The 21,039-nt window shown below is 40.6% G+C and overlaps 1 protein-coding gene across 21 annotated transcripts in view; it reads left to right on the forward strand.

The window, feature by feature from the left end:
• LOC112607938 (transducin-like enhancer protein 4) overlaps nt 1-21,039 on the forward strand; it is a 157,335-nt gene that overhangs the window by 110,963 nt on the left and 25,333 nt on the right. For 15 of the 21 annotated variants that reach the window (XM_025359335.1, XM_025359320.1, XM_025359321.1 and 12 more), the window contains 3 exons: nt 18,150-18,269; nt 19,262-19,315; nt 20,160-20,312. In XM_025359335.1, the coding sequence (XP_025215120.1) occupies nt 18,150-18,269; nt 19,262-19,315; nt 20,160-20,312 (327 nt within the window). Of the gene's footprint in view, nt 1-18,149; nt 18,270-19,261; nt 19,316-20,159; nt 20,313-20,537; nt 20,634-21,039 lie in introns of all 21 variants that reach the window. The other 6 variants (XM_025359319.1, XM_025359318.1, XM_025359334.1 and 3 more) reach the window with 3 other exon arrangements.

Genomic DNA, 21,039 nt, shown 5'->3' on the forward strand with positions numbered 1-21,039 from the left:
CCCAAGAGCGAAGTTTATCTGTCACTTGTGTTTCATCATCAGTGAAGTACTTGCTGTATGATGCTAAATCCAGTGAGCGTCTACATGTAATAAGCCCCAGAACCGTGCATGTTAAAAGCTTTTACAGTTTTATCATTTGGCATCATCTAGTCAGGTGCAGGCACTGCACTTAGGCTCTTGGGATACTGTGGTGAAAACCCTGAAGAAATTTTCTGCCCACATGCAGCTCACATTTCACTGGGAAGACACACATTAATTATAGATTAACAATAATGATAGTATTGCCTCAGTTTGCATTTATGTAACCTACATTCTTCTTCTCCCCCGAATCCTAATTGCCCTTGGATCCAGCCGTGGGTGATGCAACGAGCTCACCATGCTCCTCACTTGTTCATGGGCTTGGGTTAGTGTTGCCATGGCCACATACAAGTTATTCAGAAGTGCAATTCACATGAATCTACGATGTTCTGGTGTTTCCCGGAGTTGTACTATCTATATCCTGTGTGGTCATATGTGGTGGCCCCGTGGGTGCCAAATTTTCTTCCTTGTCTCTCCCTTCAAAAATATCTCTCAAGTGGAGACCTCAGCGCTTTTCCTTCTCTGATCTTTTCAGAAAACAAAACAAAACATTGTAACATTCTTTTTTCCTCATCTTTCATTTTTATAGAACTTAACTAGTTTTCACTTCTTACATGTTTGAAAGAGTTCTCAGCCTACATCAAATATATTTGAATCCAGAATTGTCAACCCTAATGAAGCAAGTCCCTTGTCATTCCTTGGCCCCTTCGTTGCCCTGTTTTCTTAATGTTGCCTCGCTGCTCTTCGTACAGGCTGGTTTCTTTTCACAGGCATGGTGACTCATGCCTGTAATCCCAGCACTTTGGGAGGCTGAGGCGGGTGGATCACGAGGTCAGGAGATCGAGACCATCCTGGCTAATACGGTGAAACCCTGTCTCTACTAAAAAATACAAAAAAATTAGCCTGGCATGGTGTTGGGCACCTGTAGTCCCAGCTACTCGGGAGGCTGAGGCAGGAGAACGGTGTGAACCCGGGAGGCGGAGCTTGCAGTGAGCCGAGATCGTGTCACTGCACTCCAGCCTGGGTGACAGAGCGAAGACTCCGTCTCAAAAACAAAAACAAAAACAAACAAAATCAGAGACCTGTCTTCAACTATCAGCCCTTTGTGACCTTGCATGAGTTACTTCATCCCCTAGGATTCAGGTTTCCTCCTGTTCAAAATGAAGAGGTTGAAGTAGACAAGTGCTTCTCAGACTTGTAATGAGTGTTAAAAGCACACGATTCAGTAGGTCTGGGAGTGAGGCTGGGATTCTATGTTTCTAACAAGCTCTCAGGAGATGCTGTTGGACAGTGGACCACACTTTTTTGAGGAGCAAGGGGCTAGATGATTTCTCTGGTTCCTCCCACCTAAAGATGAGAATCTTCCCTTGTTGCACATTGAGAAGGCCCATCTTGCTGGTCTTCACATTTTAATAGTCTCACCATCTCTACACACTGTGTACCAAAGGAAAGGTCACAGTATACTTGGTGCTGTCCAGTAGTCCTTATAAGGACCTGCCATCTTATAAGGACCTGCCATCTGCAGTTCTTATTTTATAGCTTGGCCTTCCCCCTCCAAACCCCAAAAGACTGAAGCTAAACCCACTATCTAATGCCTAATTAGAATTAGCCTTCAGATTACATAGTTCTTGTGATGTTTCCCTTGGGTATCCACCATTCCTTCATTTCACAGTGATGGTAAATTTATAACAGTCCTCATAACTGATTAAATGTCTCAATTCTTTTGCTTTATGTGGTGTTCTTGGGCACTTAATTAGACTACATTAAATGGTGTCTTGTTGCTGTCAGTGCAGTTGGATTGCAGTATGGATAGCATCTTTCGATATTTTTAAAAATGTTCCTGTCGTACACTTTGGACTTGTAAATAGAAGTGCTGAGCATGCATAAATGTGTTTTAAGAAATCATTTCTTTATTACTGTTTAGCTGAACTGATGGTGACACTAAACACCAAGGCTTTGATGTTTTATACGGTATTCTTCCCCACTAATTAACTGCACTAATGAAGTTAATTGTGGGGAAGAATGCCGTATAAAACATCAAAGCCTCGATGTTTAATCACAACTTAAAAAGAAGTTTTATACTCTTCGATTGCCAAATACATTCCAATTAGCTGAAGGAAGGTCAAAAATTCTGTTTTCTTCCATCTCATCTTCAGAGCTTTTCTGGTTGACCATTGGTTACTTGAGCTGCGTGAGTGTTAATCTAGACAAGCTGACAGTGGCATGTGGAGGACAACATATCTTCCCACAAGCTATAAACCAGCATAACTGACAGACTCAGTTTCTGTAAAAGGCAATGATGACCTCTTCTGTAATGTATTGATGAAAAATGAATGAATTCACAGAGTAATGGATTTCTCTACCCTCTAATTTTTTTATTAGCTTGACCCACTACTCAATTTTCCTGTGTGTTTCCATATGTTACTCTTCTAAGCCTCTTCTCTAATTTCTGATAGGCATATTTCCTTGATGAATTCAGACTGAAAGACTAAGGAAATGTGTGTGTGTGTATATATTTAAAAGCATAGGGCGTATATAAGTGGAGGCTTCGCAAAGTTGATAAGAATTCTTAAGTGACCAGTAGTAGAACAAGAACTCCTTCTCAGGTCATTTCCCCGTGGTATGTGTTACATCAATTTTTATTGGTTGTTTTCTTTTTTCTTAATCAGGCAGGGTTTACAATAGCAATAATGTAATTCAAATAAGCAATTATTGTAATTGACCTTGGCGATGAGTATCCTTGGCTTTTACCACAGTTTGCTTAATACCTGAGGATGGGCAATTATCTCATAATGCCCACTTTATTGGGATTATTGTTTTAATTATGGCACTCAAAATACATCACTTTGTCAGCATTGTAGAGTCAAGCATGGAAGCACTGCATTCGGTATTCAGAAATGTGTAAAGAGCATCTTGCCTCATCTTATGACATGGTTATGATTGCGTTTCTTCTCTCTCCCAACTGTGGTTTTGAAATGTGGTTCGTCCTGACGTGATCAGCTGCAGGAAGAGAAAGTCTGGGATTTGTTGCTGAGCTAATTGTGCTCTCAGAAAGGATGAAGGTGACTTGTGCTGATAGGTAAGCAGGTCTAGTTGATTAGGAGTGGTAATTGATAGCAATCACAGTGGCTTGCTGATTATCTGAATATGCCTTAGGTCAGAGGTTGTCAAGTTTAGAATCACCTGGGAGCTTTTAAGATTGCCTGTATCCAGGCCACTCACTTAAGCCTACCTTCTCTGGAGAGAGTCTGATTTAATTGTTCTGGGGTGGGGTCTAGATGGGGTGTTTTGAAAGCTCCACAGGTGATTCTGATCCCCTGCCAAACCTTAGAACCACTGCCCAGTCCTTTGAATTATTTACTCCTTGCCGATTTGTCTCATCCCAACCATGACCCCATCCCAGATTATAAGACTCCTTTTGGAGGTCCTTGTTGCTCTATACCTTACTCTTCCCCTCCTTCTTTCCAGACTTAGCCTAAGCCTAGCCACCTCACATGCACATGCACATGCACATGCTTGAAAGAGCCTCAGTGCAGGCTTGGGTCCTGGTAATGCTTATTCTTCCCAAGCAGTTCCAGGTCTGCCCCTCCCATAGGAAGTGTCAGTGGGTAAATTTCACCCCTTCATAAACCTGAAGCGTCATTTCTTACTAATGCCTCATTATGCTCTTATCATTCAGTTTTCTCTTGGTCACATAAATATGGCTTAGCTTTTATCTAAGTTTTTTGAGTAAGGATCAGAATTTATTCTTTAACATCTGTCTTAAGTACTGGGTACCACTTTGTGGAAATTTAATTCTGGTTGATTAGATCAGTAGTTAAGAAATTCCTATTGTTTCTCCCCTTCTGTGATAAACCTGGAGGATGCGTTTACATGCATCTCGCAGTCCCTTGATACCCCTAAGGATAGGAATATTCTTGTAGGGTACCTAAGACTCCTGCTTTTTTTTTTTTTTTTTCTTTTTTCAAATTTTGAGACAGGATCTCATTCTCACTCAGGCTGAAGTACAGTGGCACCATCTCTGCTCACTGCAGCCTGCACCTCCCAGGCTTGATATCTTCCCACCTTAACCCTCCCACAAGGTAGTTGGGACTATAGGAATGTGCCACCACTCCTGGCTTTTATTATTATTATTATTATTATTATTATTATTATTTTTTGTAGAGACAGGGTTTCGCCATGCTGCCCAGTCTGGTCTCGAACGCCTGGACTGAAGCAGTCCGCCTGCCTCAGCCTCCCAAAGCAATGAGATTATAGTCATGAGCCACCATGCGTGGTGATTCCTGCCGTTTTTAAACTAAGAACCTGTATCTTAGTGCAAATGCATGAAGAAGGCATTATTATATTGACAAATTTGATTCCATTCTAATTTTGTATTCACAAAGAAACACACATTTGTGTGAAGCGAGTCACACATTTATATCCTAACGTCTCAGATTCGTCTTCTTCCCCCTTCCCCATTAGCCCTACAGTCTAAATCACCAGCATTTCCCCCTGGACCACAGCAACAGCTCCTTACTGGCCCCGTTTCCCCTACAAGGCTCTATTACCTGCCAGGTCCACTTTAGCCCACACAAACAACATGAGTAAAGTAGGGGCACCAAAAGTGGTAAAAGCTCAGCTTTGACAGTCTGATTCAAAATTTTGAAACCAGAATTCTGCTATTTAATTTTAGCATACACGGAAGGTTTATATTATACACTTAGTGTTGTTTTTAATTGCAAAGGATGGCAGTAGGCAATGTAATCTTTTCTTAAGGGCTTTAAAAATTCTTACTGTGATTCTAGCCTCCTCTCTGAATGATTTTTAGGATTTGTGTGTCATCTCAACAGTCCCCTCCAGTGGCCCTTAGAATAAAACACAGACCTCACCATGTGCTGGGCCGGCACACTCTGGACTCCCTTTCTCCCAGCATTGTCCCTCTGTGCTCTCTCACCTGCTTCCTCCATGTCAGCACCCAGCCCTCCTGTGTGCTCCAGTGCCACTGCCAGCTTTCCTCTTCTTCAGCGCTATGCATGTGTTACTCCTTCTTTCTAGAACAGTCTTCTGGCTGTCAGCAGGGCTAGCTCCAGCTTTTGCTTCAGGTGTCAGCCAGAATGTCATCTTTTTGCAGAAGCCTTTCCTGACCACCTGGCTACTAGTTATTCTCAGTCTCAGCATCTTATGTCCTTTGTAACACACTGTCATTCGCATTTATTTTATTTTTTATTAATGTTATTAGCAGCTTGTTCTACTTGATTTTTAATGTCCCTTAACTAAAACCAGTGCTCTGTGAGAACAGGGCCCCCATTCGCCCTCTTAATTGTATTTCTAGTGCCTTAGGACCCAGCAGAATGTCTGGCAAATAGTGGGGACTCAACATAATAACCCTCGTGCTTTGTTATTAATAAGGGATTATGTGTCTGCATGCCCCCCTCCTCCATGTTAGTTTTGAGGACCCACTCACTTTAGTACACTTTAGAGTCATTTGTCAAATTCCAGTGAAGTCAAGGATGCAAGTCTGGTCTTCACTTAGCATTGTAACTCAAGGTTGCCCTGGAAAGCACATTTGACATGAATTCCACAAGTTGGAGGAAGAGCACAACTTCTGAAGAGAACGCCAATCCAAGAGGGCAGGAAGATACCCAGACTTGAGAATGTGCTGTCTGAAATTTTGACTGTGGAGAAGTGGAGTGGCTTTTCCCCACAGTCCGGAGGCTTGAAAAATGTCCATTACCGTCTTTCAAAGGCTTAGAGGAGACATTCACAGCGGCTCTCCCGGCCTTCTGCTGCCCAGATTGGTTTGCTGGCGGAGACTTGGCCATTGGCTTTTAGGACAGATTCCAGAAACAAACATGAAAGGAAAGGTGGTATGCCTCCACTTCATGTAGTTATCTCATTTAATTGTCATGACTATCTTAGTTTGTTCGGGTTGCTATGATAAACTACCATAAACTGGGTAGCTTAAATAGAAATTTATTTCTCACAGTTCTGGGGGCTGGGAAGTCTAAAAACAAGGAGCGTCTGTTAGATGCTTGATGAGTGCCTGATTCATAAATGATGCCTTCTTGCTGTCCTTACGTGGTGAAAAGGGCAGAGGAGCTTCTCTAGGCCTATTTTATAAGGGTACTAATCCTATTCCTGAGGCTCTACCCTCCTGACTCAATCACTTCTTAAAGGCACAACCTCCAAATACCATCACCTCGGGGGTTAGGTTTCACCATATGACTTTTGATGGGACACAGACATTCAGACTATAGCAGTGACAATCCTGTGGGCGAAATATCCTTATCTCCGTTTTACAGGTATGACAAAGCCCCAAGGGGTTCACTTGCTAGGAGTCACACAGTTGATAAATGCTGGAGCTGAGGATTGAAACCTCATGAGCGCGCGTGTGTTCCCTTCCCTTCCCTTTAGACTCTAATCTCAGTGCTGGCTGTAAGGCTGGTACCTTTTTCACTGTTGTGTTTCCGATGTCTAAAACATTACCAACACAGAATAGCTATTCAGCTTATGTCGCAGGATTCTTCTGGTATTACAACATGAATCTCTCCTTGTGAAGTCGTTATTCTTCTTCAGATAGAGGAATAAAGACTCATTTTTCCATCTACCTGCTAGCATTGAAAACCCTTACGCAGAATCTCCCCCACCCAACCTCCGTGGTCTAGCTGGCCCTGTCAAGGCTGCTAATAACCTCTCCCATCTACTCTCTGTTCTCAGTGGAGGAAGGTCAGTGGGTGTCTGTTTTAGAGATGTTGTCAGTGGCTCAAATGTCTGTGACATGACATTTGATTAATCCCATGCTCCTGGGTACTTTCTTGCACACATTAGGTTGTGGGATCTTCTGCATTTTGATTACTATACCCTGGAAGCTTACAAACCATAAGACTTGCCAGATAGCAGACTGTTGGCTGTGTTAGCAGAGAGCTGTCCTGTGGTGGGATGTGCATGCACACATGCCACACATGTGCATGCGTGGAAAGAGACAGACAAACTCGACCACGAAAGTTGTACCTCTGCTTTGAGTTATTTTGATCTTCCTTCATTCGTTCAGCAAACACTTATGAATTGTCCTTGCATTAAAAAGTGCATCATGTCCTTCGAGCCATATTTAGTATTAAATAGCAAAAACGCACCACTGAGCTAGCATTCTTTCTTTTTAATAAAATAGTGATTGATCGAATGGCATTCACCTCATTTCTCTGTGTGGTGAGTGAGAGTATTTTCTTGCAGTCCATTTTCAGCATGCTGCTATTACTGCACCATTTAGCTTGATGCCAAATTGCAGTTGGCTCCATTCATTTCTGTTTACTGAGTAGCGCTGTAGTGATTAAATGTCACTGGGTACACCGAGTATACAAAAGTAATTAACCTAAAAGGACATGTTAGAATAAGGGTCAACAACCTCTTTAGCCCACAGTGCCACCAGCAAGACAGAGTATTGACAGAGGTATTGCTGGCAGGGCAAGGGCAGAGAGGGGAGTGTGGAGAACGGAAAAGAGAGAAGCAAATGGAAGGAGGAAAAGGGAGAGGGAAAGGTCAGAGAAGCAGGAGCGATGGACCAGGACTCACAGTTGTCTGAAACGGCAAGTAGAGTGGGGCTAAGATATTTTTCATCAGTCCCTTATAATTTAGCTCTCTGACATGTGATCTTTTGCAAGGGGAGGGTGAGAGATTAGATCACAACTTGACTTACCTTTCAACATTTCAGCACTGGTTAGTGGAGTGCTCTTGCCTGGTTAGACCAGAGTAATTCTGGCACATGCTTGGTGAATCAACCTGTTCTTCCAGTGTTTTTTATGTTTCCTGAAAGTCACCTGCATCTTTAGATCTTCTTGTCATATGAAAGCTTGAAATCATTTCTGTAGAATGAACTGAAATTGTATCTCTTAAGTATCTATGTCTCATTTGTTTTCATTCCTCAGCATACTGAAGTCACTGTCACAACTGATACTAATAATGCTTTATGTTGCTTTACATAATAAAAATTTACATAAAGCACCAGGTAGTCATCTATGACTTAAATATCAACCAATATAAACCTCTTCCTTAAAAAATAAGTATTGTATCTGTCTGCCTTATATTTGGCTTTTTCTTTCATCGTCTGTTTGTGGTGACTTACTACCCAGAAAAAAAAAGCAAGGGGAGGACTAAGGATGTTTTTCCTTTTCCCACATACCTCCTTGGGGGATAAACATTTCAAGGAGCTCCCCAGGGTCACTGTTCTCTAAATGAGCATCACAGAAAAACTGCTGATGCCTGCATTCTTCCCTGAGTCTGTCAGGCAGGATTCCTTTAAATCCTGTCTTTTCAATAGTCAGAATTAAGTAAGATTTGTTTCCCTGTGGTCACAGACAGCTGAGGATTGTGTGATGAGAGACAAGGAAAGGGATAACCTGTTGAAAACTTTCTTTCTTATAGGAAACATTAATTTCTATTAGAATTTTTAAAAAGATGGCCTTCATACATTTGTCCAACAATGAATATTCATTGCATGCCCACCCAGAGGCCAGGGCTGGGCACTGACTTTGCGGGAGGGGCCTGCATCCTTGTTTGGTGAGGAGAGCAGCAGTGAAAAGGCACCAGCTTTAACTGTCTTTTCAACATAGTTCTGAAAATTATCTTGTCACCCTATTACTTTCAAAATTACTATTTTTGAAGGCTGCCTCCCTCTTTTGGTGTGCCTACACACGCATATCTCACACACACACACACACACACACACACACACACACACACACACTACTCTTCTATTACAGGCATTATATTAAGCACTGAGGATGCAAAGAAATAAGACACAATAGTGCATGACCTTTAGGAATGCATAATCTCCTATCTTAATATAACGAAAATAATATGGTAACATGAAGCATACATGAGCAGAACCAAGTTTTCTGCCCCTTCATTTGTTCAGCAGCTGTCAATTAAAACACCAAAGTCCTGGATTTTCATGGTGATCAAAACAGGCGTGGTCCTTGCCTTCGTGGAACTTCTAGTCAAGTAGATGAGATAAATAATCAAAAGAACAGCCACAGTCACAGTGCCAGGAAGGAAGCACATAAGGGGCTGTGTTAGAGACCGGCCGGAGGGAGCTCCTTGGATAGCATTACGGATAAGACCTTTCCAAAGATGTGACATTTAAGCTGAGATAAAAGATGAAAAGATGCTAGCCACTCAGGCTAGGAAAGGGAGTTCTTGGCAGAAGTCTGCACAAAGGCTCTGAAGGATGAAAACGTTTGGGTTGTCCAGTGCTCTGAGAAGGAAATTTTCAGATCAGATTGGAGAAGGTAGGCAGGGGCTAGATGACACCTGCTACTTATAACAAATGCGAGACGTTTGTCTTAATGGGTGTTGATCTCTGTTGGGACTCTGAGAACTTTTAGACCTGTGTTGTCTGACCTGGTAACCACAAGCCACATGTGGCTTTTCAGCAGCAGCAATGTGGCCAGTCCAAATTGAGATGTACTGTCGTCAGTATAAAATGCACATCAGATTTTGAAGACTTAGTACTAAAAAAAGAATTTAAAATGTCGCATAATTTTCATATTAGTATGTGTATTGACGTATTTTTTGAAGTATTGGGTTAAATAGATGACCAAAATTAATTTTACTGTAAAACATTTTTTAAAAATCTGACTATCTGAAAAGTGTAAAATACATAGGTGGTTCACATTATATTTCTGTCTGTCAGCGCCATTCTAAAGAATAACTTACTTTAATATTTTAATGAAGGCCCTTAAGACCAGTCAGTTAAGCAATCATTGAAAACTGTTTAGCCATTTTGTGGTGATATGAAGAAGACCGGGAGTTCCTTATTAGCGACCTTAAAACTTATTAGGCAGCCTTCCTTTAAATTCATGTATTGTTATTTCTTTGTTCCTGTCGTATTACCCTCAGACATTGTATAGAGTGTATTTGCATACATAATACATAAGAATATATATGAGAATCTGTGGAGTTAACACTCTTTGGAAAAAAAAGCGTAGCCTTTCAAATAGATTAAAGCAGTTTATTGAAAAAAAAGTAGCAACGTGAAAATACTTTCTTTTCTAATAAATGTTAATAGTTACTAAAATGAAGATTGTGGTCCATTAAGATACAGCTTGCCAAGTCCTAAAGCTTAGTAACTTATTTCTCTGAGCTGCTACCCTACTTCAGCTTTGTCAAAGCAGCTGTTATGATTGTGTTGATATTTTCATTCAAAAACAGAGCACAGTACAGAAATAGGTATAAAGCCAGTGCACCTTCCGTGAACATCCGGGGAAGAGATTTTTGCCAGCCCTCCCACTTTTGTTTTTAGGGCAGTCGAACTCATGTACCACATGAGATTTGCCAGTGAGACTTAAGTAACGTTGGTTATAAGGCAGTAGGTGAATGAGTGGTTTAGGAAATGTTTTATAGGTCATATACTGAAAAAAATAATCCCAGAAGAAAGTGGCCAGTGCATGTGACTGTAATTTGCACAGAGTTGGCATACAAGATTTATAGAATCTGTGTTAAGGAGAGCAGAGTATTCTTGCTGGAGAACAAATGCAGGCAGGAACATTAGACTTTGCAAACTTTGAGGAGGTCCATTGGATTGAAAAGCGTGAAATGACTTTGGGGTGATAGGTAGTTGAAACGATGAACACAGTACAAAGTTGTATGCACTTGGCAATTTTTTTTACAGTTTCTGATAGACTGTTGATACTGTGCCATCTCTAATGATCAGGAAAGGGATTACTTGATTAATTCAGCTTGTACTTTGGATTCTTCTCTCCATCAGTGGTGAGGGGTTATACTTGTTCCAACTCATTCATCCACTTGTTTCTTTGTGTGGCCCAAAACTTGTAGCACATGCAGACTAGCTTTCAAGAGAGGGCAGCTTAGCTCCCTGCATCAGAATCAACCCTGTGTCTTTGGCGTCAAAGCATCGTGTCCCAGCAGCTCAGTTTGTCAGCTAAAGTCACTGTGTTTAATGACATTTCTGGGGTGGAGCCAACAGCTTTATTCCAGGAAGAGGAAGCAACAGTGAAGAAACCCCGAGAGGACGTTAAGATAATGTTCTAATTTAAAATCAATTTTATTGATACCTTATAAATTATTAGGGCATTTTATACTGACCAAGTAATACATAATGCTGAGACCATGAAAACAGAACATGAAAGAATGAATGTTGAAGTGCTGTATTTTGTACTACACATGAAGAAATAAAAACATAAGACTTTTATATCCTAAGTATTTTGACGAAGGAGCTCTACTGAAAAACAAGGTGTATATTTCATTCTTCAAGGTGTGTATTAATATTTTATTCAAGACATTTCATGTGTTTCTGTACTTAATGTGTTGAATACTTGTTGAATGAGTCCATAAGTAGACAAAAATTATGCGGCTGTTTCCACATTTGCCAAAAGGGAATAGCTGTCTATGGGAGCTTACTAGATGCTAGGGTGAATCTTCTTTATCTTATGGCAACTTACAAGGAAGTGCTGCTAACACCCTGATCTTACCTACTAGAGAAGTGGAAGCTTAAAGAGGTTCATTAGTTTTCCCAAGGTCACATAGCAAGTGTTACAGCCTGGTCTTGAACCGAAGGCTGTCTGACTTTTATACCTATAGCATAACCATTGTAGAAAACTACCTCTCTTCTCAGTTATTCTTCTGACTGTTGCTTCCTCTGGTTTGGTAATATTTTGATTACCTGCAAAAGAAATTTACCTTGATCCAGGTTTCTCTTACCAAGAGAGAAGCAGAGATAAAAACAACAATAGAACATTTTAAAGAATATATTGTTCATGAAATGTTATACAAGGTGAAACATTTGTTAAGAATAGACTCATTACTTTATATGGAGATTATATTAAATCTTCTTTTAACAAGGGCAGGTCTTTAGAAAGTCCCAGTCATTTTTGAAGGTGAGTTTTGATTTATGTTAATTTGAAAAAAGCAAGTTCTGTGAGAGTTTTATACAGATTGTGCTTTTAATGACTTCCTTAATCAAGCAGGTTATTTAAAAAAAAAACTTCTTACTGTGATGAGCAGTAAACTGACACCAGTGACTGGGTCAGTCAGAGCTCTGCTATATTCAAGTTTTTACCCCTCGCATGCTATAAATTTTAAGTTCATTTACATAAATTTACATGTGTTATATGTTAGTATATGAGACTTGTGCATTTTGATCAAATAATTTTCATTTTAAAGGTTTTATATGTACTTTTTCCCTATTGAGGATTATTTCCTCTTATATATCCTGGTAGTTTCCCTGTAAATGAGATAAGAATATGTTAAAATGTTTTATCAGTTATAAAGAGCTCAGTGAATAGGAAAATAAACATTTTGTGTAATTCTGTACAATAAAATCCAAGCAGAAACTAGCTGGGTTATGGTACTACAGCAGTTTGATGTACCTAGGTTTATTCAGGACATTACTTTCCAAACTTACTCAAAGTAGTTCTAAAATACAGAAATATAGTGCTTCGAGGTCTGGTGAACATGATCAATTCTTTGGATGATTCATGACTATAGAGTCACTAGTGTCCATTTTTATTTTTGACATGGGTCTTTTGCTTTTCTAACGGGTTGCAGAGGGAAATATGATTGAGGACTTTGGTTATGGCATCAGTAAAGGATCTACAGGGGCCTTCTTCAGCTTTCTGTCTCTGTGCCCCCATCACCAAAAACAAACTCAACTTGAATTGTCCCTGACTCCGATTAATGTTTGAGAATTCCTATGGTGACTGAACTATAGTTAGAGTAACTATAATTTATCATCTAAACTTGGCCGTTTTTGAGAGTGAAGGGAAGTCTGGACAACAGGCGTAGAAAGGACAAACCAGGACTTGCAATTACCCTTGACAGATTTTAATGGTGCCTTCTGACTCCTCATTATCCCATTTATCTGTTTGCAAACTGATTTACCCTTTGGTACCATGTGGATAGGATTTTTGAAGGCCATAGCTGATGAGCAAACAAGCCATAACGAATGAGTTTTAGGCTTCTTGATCATGGTTGTCCATGTGACCTTTAGCATGTTCTTTCTGGTTGTTATCCTCTATGGGCAGGGAAGTCTAAGCACTGCACCTACGTGAATGGAAAGCAAAATTGGCATGGTGTGCATTAGAAATCAAATTAGAAAGTCCATTGTGGAGATGGTATTTGCAATCTTGCCTCTGTGCAATATTGAACCAAAACATTGTGATTGTTGAAAGGAGAAGAGTTTTGGTGAATAGCAGCGTATTAAAACCCTATAATTACAGTGCATCAGAATATCTATGCTGGGGGAAGTGCTACACAAATGTCTACAAAAGACCTAACATAAGGTTTAAAATAGAAGATCCACACTAGGTCACCATCTCAATCTCTAAAGTAAGTAGAATCAACTGGAGTCCAGTATACAGTGATGGGACTAAGTTGCCCTGTTGAGGGGCTGGGCTATGTGCCTGGAACTGCACATTGTACTTTATGTGGATTATTCTTCTTGGTCCTCAAAGCAGCCTTGTGGGGCTGAGGATGGTGTGTTGTTACCCCCGGACTAAAGAGAGACGGAGAATAAGCAACATCCCTTACGGCTACACAGCTATTAAGTGAAGACTCTAGACTCACACCAGGCAGTCTGACTCCAGAGAGATGCTCTTGCCTGCTATTAAAATCTGTGCTCCCTGTTATTAAAATTAGCTAATTATAACAACAGCATCTTATTTTGGGGTGGGAGTTACTTTATAGAAGTCTTTCACATACAATTGTCATCTTTGATCTTGAAGTGGCAGAGGAGTAAAGGTGGAGGGGTGGGGCCATCCCTTTCAAGTTGCTGGAGGTGTCAGTTTTCCATCTGACTTGGTCAACAGCCTTAGTAAAGTCTGGGGTGGACTTTAAACTAGGAACTAGAATCTTCTCATAGTGAAATTAGAACCTGATTTGTGATGTTAGCAATAGCTTTCTAAAGCTTACCTTTTGCTGCCAAAGCAATTGGGGTTTCCATGTAATAAGTCTTTTAATCCTTTATTATTTTCTTCTTGATTTCTCCTTGTTTTCCTGCTCTTTTTCTTAAACAGATCTACCCTGTTCTTTTTAAATATCCCAGTATAAGTGTTTACTTTTAAAATCCAGAGCTTTACTAAACATTCACATTCAGGGTATTTTGCTTTCTCTGGATCAGCCATTGCTTCTGACTGTGACTCTCCAATCATAACAGATTTGCTGAGATACACACACACATACACACACACACACACTCAAACTGTAGTGAGAAAGACTTGTGTTTAATCCTTCTAAATTTGTAGATTTATAGGGTCACAATGCAGCTTCAGTAAGTTACGTGGTAAGCTTGAGAAATATCTAAATTGAGCTTTTAAAATAATAATAGAGAAATAAAAAAGCTTTTCTAGTAAAAGCATGACTTTATCAGTATTTATTTAATTCCTCTTATTCACATTCCTAGCAAAGATCCAAGTGGCATTCCTGTGGCAGAATGGTGGACTTACAAGATTCATGATGAGAGTCTGTGCCAAGTCCAATTTGATTCCAGAGTAATTATGTTATTAGAACATTGCTGATTGCCCCAGTGCCCATTGTGCAGCTTAACCTTTAAATGCTAGTGATAATTAACTACTTTATCATTCTACCAGGAAACTCCAACATGTAACTCTGTTCTACAAATTCAAAAATATAACGCTGCCTGCACAACCAGAAACAGCTAGCTTAAGAAAAATATGAAGTATTTGGTTGTACATATAAGCCAATAAATGAACATAAAAATCTAAATAGGCATTACCTTTTAGTATTTTTAAGAAATTGTTTTGTTTAGAAATTTTTCCTCTTAATGTGGAAACAACTTTCAATAGAATATAGCAGAATCTGAATGCTCAGAGAATTATTAATAAAAGATGCATACACTCCACTTTTCTTCTTTTTGTGAAATATCAGATTAGCCAGATTTAGTGCATCTAAAGGGTAGGTAAAATAGCAAAGGTGAGGAAGGGGCTGAATTGCCATATTACCGATTTCAGGGACATCACCACACAAATCTTACTCTAGTGAATGGTCTCCCGTGGAATTGTTCATCCTAGTGATGCTCAGAAAAGAAATGTATCATAAGAGATTTGGAGTGAGATTGAGGTGTGCAGAGGGGATGTTCAGCCATTTGTGTTAGAAATATATCTGGGCAGTTCTCTTCTGCTCGTGATGCTAGGTGCTGCCACCCTCAGGGAACCCACAGCCTGAAGTGGGAAGTGGCCTTGTAAACACAGCAATAAATTTATTGTGAGTGCTTTACTCATTGGAGGAACAAAATGTTAAGGGAACAAAGAGGAATGAATGATTAATTCTGCCTGACAGCATCCGAGGAAGCTTTGAAAAGTGACATTAGAGCTGATTCTTAAGGATAGTGGGGGATTTCAAAAGATAGATCTTGAGAAAATAGGCATTGCCATAAGCCAGGAAAAAAGGCTACAGATGTAATGAAAATACACAGAGCCCAGAGGAACGCTGGCTTATAGTGCTGATAGTAGGATACAAGGCCGGGACTCTGGATTGGAGTGTGGAGTGAAGACTTGGAAAACAACCATACTCAGAAATTTGGAATTTTTTTTTTTTCCCCTGTAAACAGTAGGAAACTGTCCTTTTAAAAAAGAAGTAAGAACAGGCTGAACCTCTCTTTGGGTAGTATGAATTCCAGAAGTGAGGTAGTTACAGTGGAGAGGGGAAAACTAGAAATGGGATTGAGGCATGAAGTATGGTAGATAGTAACCCACAGATGATGGTTGCATGCATGGTTTCGGTGGTCTGAAAACCTGCTGAGTGCACTGAGTTGTGTGAAAGCAAAGCAGAAGTGCTGACCCAAGTCTCATGGCTTAGGAGTGAGGTTTGGAACTCAGCAGATATACACAAAAGTCAAGAAATAGTCCACTTTAAAAAATCGTTTGGCTCGTAATGTTTTGTGTCAGTCTTCAGCCTTACTGAACAATGCCTGCAGTCTTTTCTGCCACTAAGCTTAAAGTTGAATGTTTGATAGGGATAGAGTATTCATATAAAACCTCAAGAGGGGCTGGCACAGCAGGGAAGGATTTAGAGGTCCCCAGCCCCTCCCAGTGGGTACCCACTCACTGGTCCCATCTCTCTCCCCCACCAAACTCCCACCTGCACACCTGTGGAGCTCGTAATAGAGTTGCCATCACCACAGGTATGAAGAAGGCCTATCCATCTTCTAACAATGTGCTTTGAAAGTTCAGAAGTGCCACAAAAGAGATTGTGACATTATGGCTCAGTGGAAATAAAATGGAACATAGACCCAAAAGTTCTGGATAACACACTTTCTCCCGTAGTTAATTAAAAGGCCCTTGTAAATGTTGTATGTTTTTATAAATGTCAGTTATTACCAACAGACTTAAAGCAAAAAAAAAAAAAAAAGTTCAAAGAGTTAGTCTTACATGAAATGAATTTGTAAATGAGGAAGAGCCTTCCTGGCCAGTTTTCTGAATTGATTTGCGTGCCAGACAGAGACATTCCACTGGTGATTGTTTTTCCTATAACTTTTTTTCCATAGAGATTTTCAGATATTCTTTCTACTACCCTCCAGGATCAGCCCTTTCTTACCCTGGGTTAGGGTCATTCACAGTTGGGAGCCCTGCCCTGGTGCCCTGCCAAGGGACTGTGCTACTCAGGTTTTTGCCATTCACCACTCAGCAGGATAGCACGACCCTCAGCCCAGCTCCCACTCTCCCACTTCGCCTGCATTTAGATCTTTTTTTTTGGTCTGTCTGAAGCATAGGTACTAGGTAATTGTTAAGATTAGATCCAGTTTTCATTGGCACTTTTTTCACTGCTTCATCCATGATTTTAAGCTCTCATATTAGCTAAATGTGCCCAATAACCACCTGACCTTCATGGCAGATAGAGTCATTCCCTGCTTCGGATCTTGTCACCCATGTCTCTCGTGTGTATAGGAGACTTCTCCAGTTGAGAGCTCCTTGAAAGCAGAGGTGGAACATACAGGCTGAGCCTAAGTGTGATCCCAAGAGGCGTGGAGGATCTTTCTCCATTCCCTGGCCCCAGCGGCATTGCTAGGTTTCCAGACATTAAAAGGAGTGGGTTCATGAAAACTATAGGAGTGAGAAAGAAATAATATGCATTTTTGCAGGTGGTGTTTTTCCTGCCACTCTGCATCTTCCAAGCCCTAATATGTGGCGCTGAGCAAAATTTCATAAATACGACCTGTATGTCACATGACCGCCATCTTTGGTTGCTCAAATCCCCCAAAATTACTTCCCCCTTTTTTTTCATTGACTTACTACCTCTTAAAAGCTCTGCTTTATAGTTTCTCTGTAGAAGCTTGAAATGCTGGCTTCCCATTAGCCAGCAAACTTTAAAAAAATAAAATAAATTTTTAAAAAAGCCTGACTTTTTCTCTTTCCCTTTTCTCTCATATATGCTTCTTTTCCCAACTTTCTTTCTTTCTCTTTTTTCGAGACAGAGTCTCACTCTGTTGCCCAGGCTGGAGTGCAGTGGCTCCATCTCAGCTCACTGCAGCATCTGCCTCCTGGGTTCAAGCGATTCTCCTGCCTCAGCCTCCTGAGTAGCTGGGACTACAGGTGCCAGCCACCACGCCTGGCTAATTTTTTTGTCTTTTCGGTAACGACGGGGTTTCACCATGTTGGCCAGGATGGTCTCTACTCCTGACCTCGTGATCCGCCCACCTCGGCCTCCCAAAGTACTTGAATTACAGGTTTGAGCCACCATGCCCAGCCCCTTTCCCAACTTTCTAAAGGCACTTCAACAGTACAATATATCCATAAAACCCAACCCATTCTCTGTTTTGAGTTGACACTAACTCCTGCCACCCTTTTTAATTCCTCTCCCCCTTCTGTCCCATCTCTCTGCCACTTCTCTCTTCTTCTTTCTTTCCCATTATCTTTCCCCCTTGTCTTTTGCTACTTGTCTTTCCCTTTAGATCCCTGTTTTCCTCCTTTTGTCTCCTCTGCTCTCTCCTGTTTCCTCTTAACAGCTTTGCAAGTATGTACTAAAGAACAAAAAGAAAAGAAAGTCTCAAGTGACTTAAAAATCATTCGACTAAATGGGTGATAATTTCTCAACCATGCTTCCTCTCCTTCTAATTCCAGAGCTCTTCAGTATCCCCATCAGCCAGTTTCCGAGGTGCTGAGAAGCACAGAAACTCCACAGACTACTCCTCAGAGAGCAAAAAACAGAAAACTGAAGAAAAGGAAATTGCAGCTCGTTATGTAAGTTCATTCACCCTTGCTTTAGGGGAGACCTGCTTGCCTTTTTATCTGCAGCCATTTTACCCTTTGACTGTTTCCAGCCAACACAGGAACACAGGATAACATCCTTTAGGAGACAAAAAACATTTGTTGCTTTTATAGCTCTGTAGCCATTGGCTAACTGAAGTCCTGTGTGTGTACAGGTGCATGTGAGGATAGACTGCTTCATTTGGGCAGCTAACAGAAGACCTGAATGATCCATATTATTGTTTCTATAGGTGTATTTGCTTCCCCATTTATTTCAGAGTGGTTGGATTTTCTGTGGTTAGCTAGAATTGTTAAGGAAAAAATATAAAATCATAAAAAATGTGTTTAAATGCCTAGATGGATTCATGTGCTGAAGGATATACCAAATCTTGTGGAATAAAACATGGAGAGACATCCAAGATCATCCCTAGCCTGGAATGAAGCTCACTTTCCTCTAGTGGCTGGGCAGGTCACAGGAGTGAAAGCGGGGAGCAAGCTGGATGGAGCAGTGTGTAGGCAGGCAGCCCCTGCTCTGCTTCCCTGCTGGTGTCCTACAGGGCTTCAGGCCTCATGAAAAGCTGAAAATCTATATTTTTACCTCCCAATATGCAGTTTTTTAAAATACTGACAAACCAGACCACACATGTGTGTAGGTTGGATTTAGCCTGGGCCTGTCAGTTTGCAGCCTCTACTCTAGAGTAATAAGCCAAAATCAGCTTCAGTTTTGTAAACTGAAAAATATAATCAGGTCACCCTGTTGGTGCAGTGGGCAGTGCATCAGTCTCATAATCTGAAGAATATAATCATATTACCCACCTTCATAGCATCATCATGAGGATTAAAGAAAATAGGACATTGTCAAGTATTTAACACTCTTTGGTTCAGCTCATCTTTATAAGATCTGAGGAATTAGTCTGGACTTATTTAGGGTAAATGTGGTATATTTTGTGGGGGGAGAAGATAATGCTTCTCACTTGTCAATGCAGGACAGCGATGGTGAGAAAAGTGATGACAACTTGGTGGTTGACGTTTCCAATGAGGTATGTTAGTGGCTACTTTAATTTTCTGCTCTTGTCCAGCCATATCAAAGACTAGTTGTCCAAACAATTAGTATCCAAAATATTTTGAGATTTGTCATTTTGTTGTTGTTGTTGTTGTTGTTGTTTTTTGAGGCAGGGTCTTGTTCTGTTGCCCAGGCTAAAGTACGGTATTGCGACCACAGTTCACCACAGCCTTGAACTCCTACGCTAAAGTGATTCTCCCTGCTCAGCCTCCCGAGTAGCTGGAACTACAGGCACACGCCACCGTGCCTGGCTAATATTTAAATTTTTTGTGGAGATGAGGTCTCATTATGTTACCTAGGCTGGGCTCAAACTCCTGGGCTAGGATTAATTACAGGTGTGAGCCACTGCACCTGGCCCAAAACATATTCTTGATTTCTAAAGGGACCCACTTTTTATTTACATAAAAATTATATACTACTGATTTTATGTTATTGATCTTTTTTTTTTTTTTTTTTTTTTTTTTTTTTGGTCGCTGTTCTTTTCTATGAAGAGTAAAGTGTCTTCTCTACCTTCTCTACCGCAGTGAAGGCACACCAGATCTCTGTGGTCAGCCTGCAGGTCTCGTTGACGTGCAATTGGCAGATGGGTGGGGTTTTGATTTTTCTTTGGGTTTTAAATAAGTACTATAAATACTATAATTTTGGGGCCCTCAATACTGAATATTTTCGTTAGTAGTTTCAGTGAGTATTGTTATCTGTTCTAGCACATTTGTGCTTCTAAGCATGCATTAAATGCTTTTGGCTAGAAATGTCCACACCCAACAACCCCAGCGTTGTAAATGGGCTGTGCTTGCATTACTATCCATGATGTTCCTTTGTAGGATCCATCTTCCCCTCGAGGGAGCCCAGCACATTCCCCGAGAGAGAATGGCCTGGACAAGACACGCCTGCTCAAGAAAGATGCCCCGATTAGTCCAGCCTCTATTGCATCTTCCAGCAGTACTCCTTCCTCCAAATCCAAAGAACTTAGCCTTGTAAGTAGCTCCTTACCATCTCTCTGAGTGTGACCTCTGCCAATTTGATGTTTGAATTTGATGTTTTTATCTTTATATTTCTCACATTTTTTACAGGACTTTTATTTCCAAGTGTATATATATGTTCAGTATTTACGTTTAATTGGCAAAAGTATGTAGAGCAGAATAAGTTTACTAACTTGTTGGTGATGAGTGTTTATTTTGTGATTCTTTTTGCAAGGATAGAAGAGGGATATGGGGAAATTGAGTGAAACACGTCTTAGCGAAGATGAAAAATGCACACTGGGGTTACAGAGATGGTTTTGTCGCCTGTGGTTTATGGTAAATTTAGTTTGGGGCTTGAATGTGATTTTGTTGCTAGCTTTGTTTGAATTACCAAGCTACATATGACTGCAATAATTTTCCCTTCCTATCTAAAAAGTAATCTGTCATTTACAAAAGTCTACCTTGACTCACATCACAAATCACAAATGCAAAAATGAACTGCTCACCCATCAGGATAATCTCCCTGCACCCTATTCTTCTGTGGCTGTGTAGTTAATTGCAATTTTGTGTGGCGTGTCTTTTTTCCTCACCAGTTATTTCCTTGTAACATAACATTTAAAGAGTAAAAAGACAAATTCAGTTTTCTAATAACCTCCGGAATTCACAGCTAAAGGAAAGGAAAATCCTCAATTGCTCTGCAAATTAGGGGGAATATGTCCGACAGAGGGCTAGATTGTTGGGT

This window comes from Theropithecus gelada, chromosome 15 (assembly GCF_003255815.1).
Source record: "Theropithecus gelada isolate Dixy chromosome 15, Tgel_1.0, whole genome shotgun sequence".
Taxonomy (NCBI): Eukaryota; Metazoa; Chordata; class Mammalia; order Primates; family Cercopithecidae; genus Theropithecus; species Theropithecus gelada.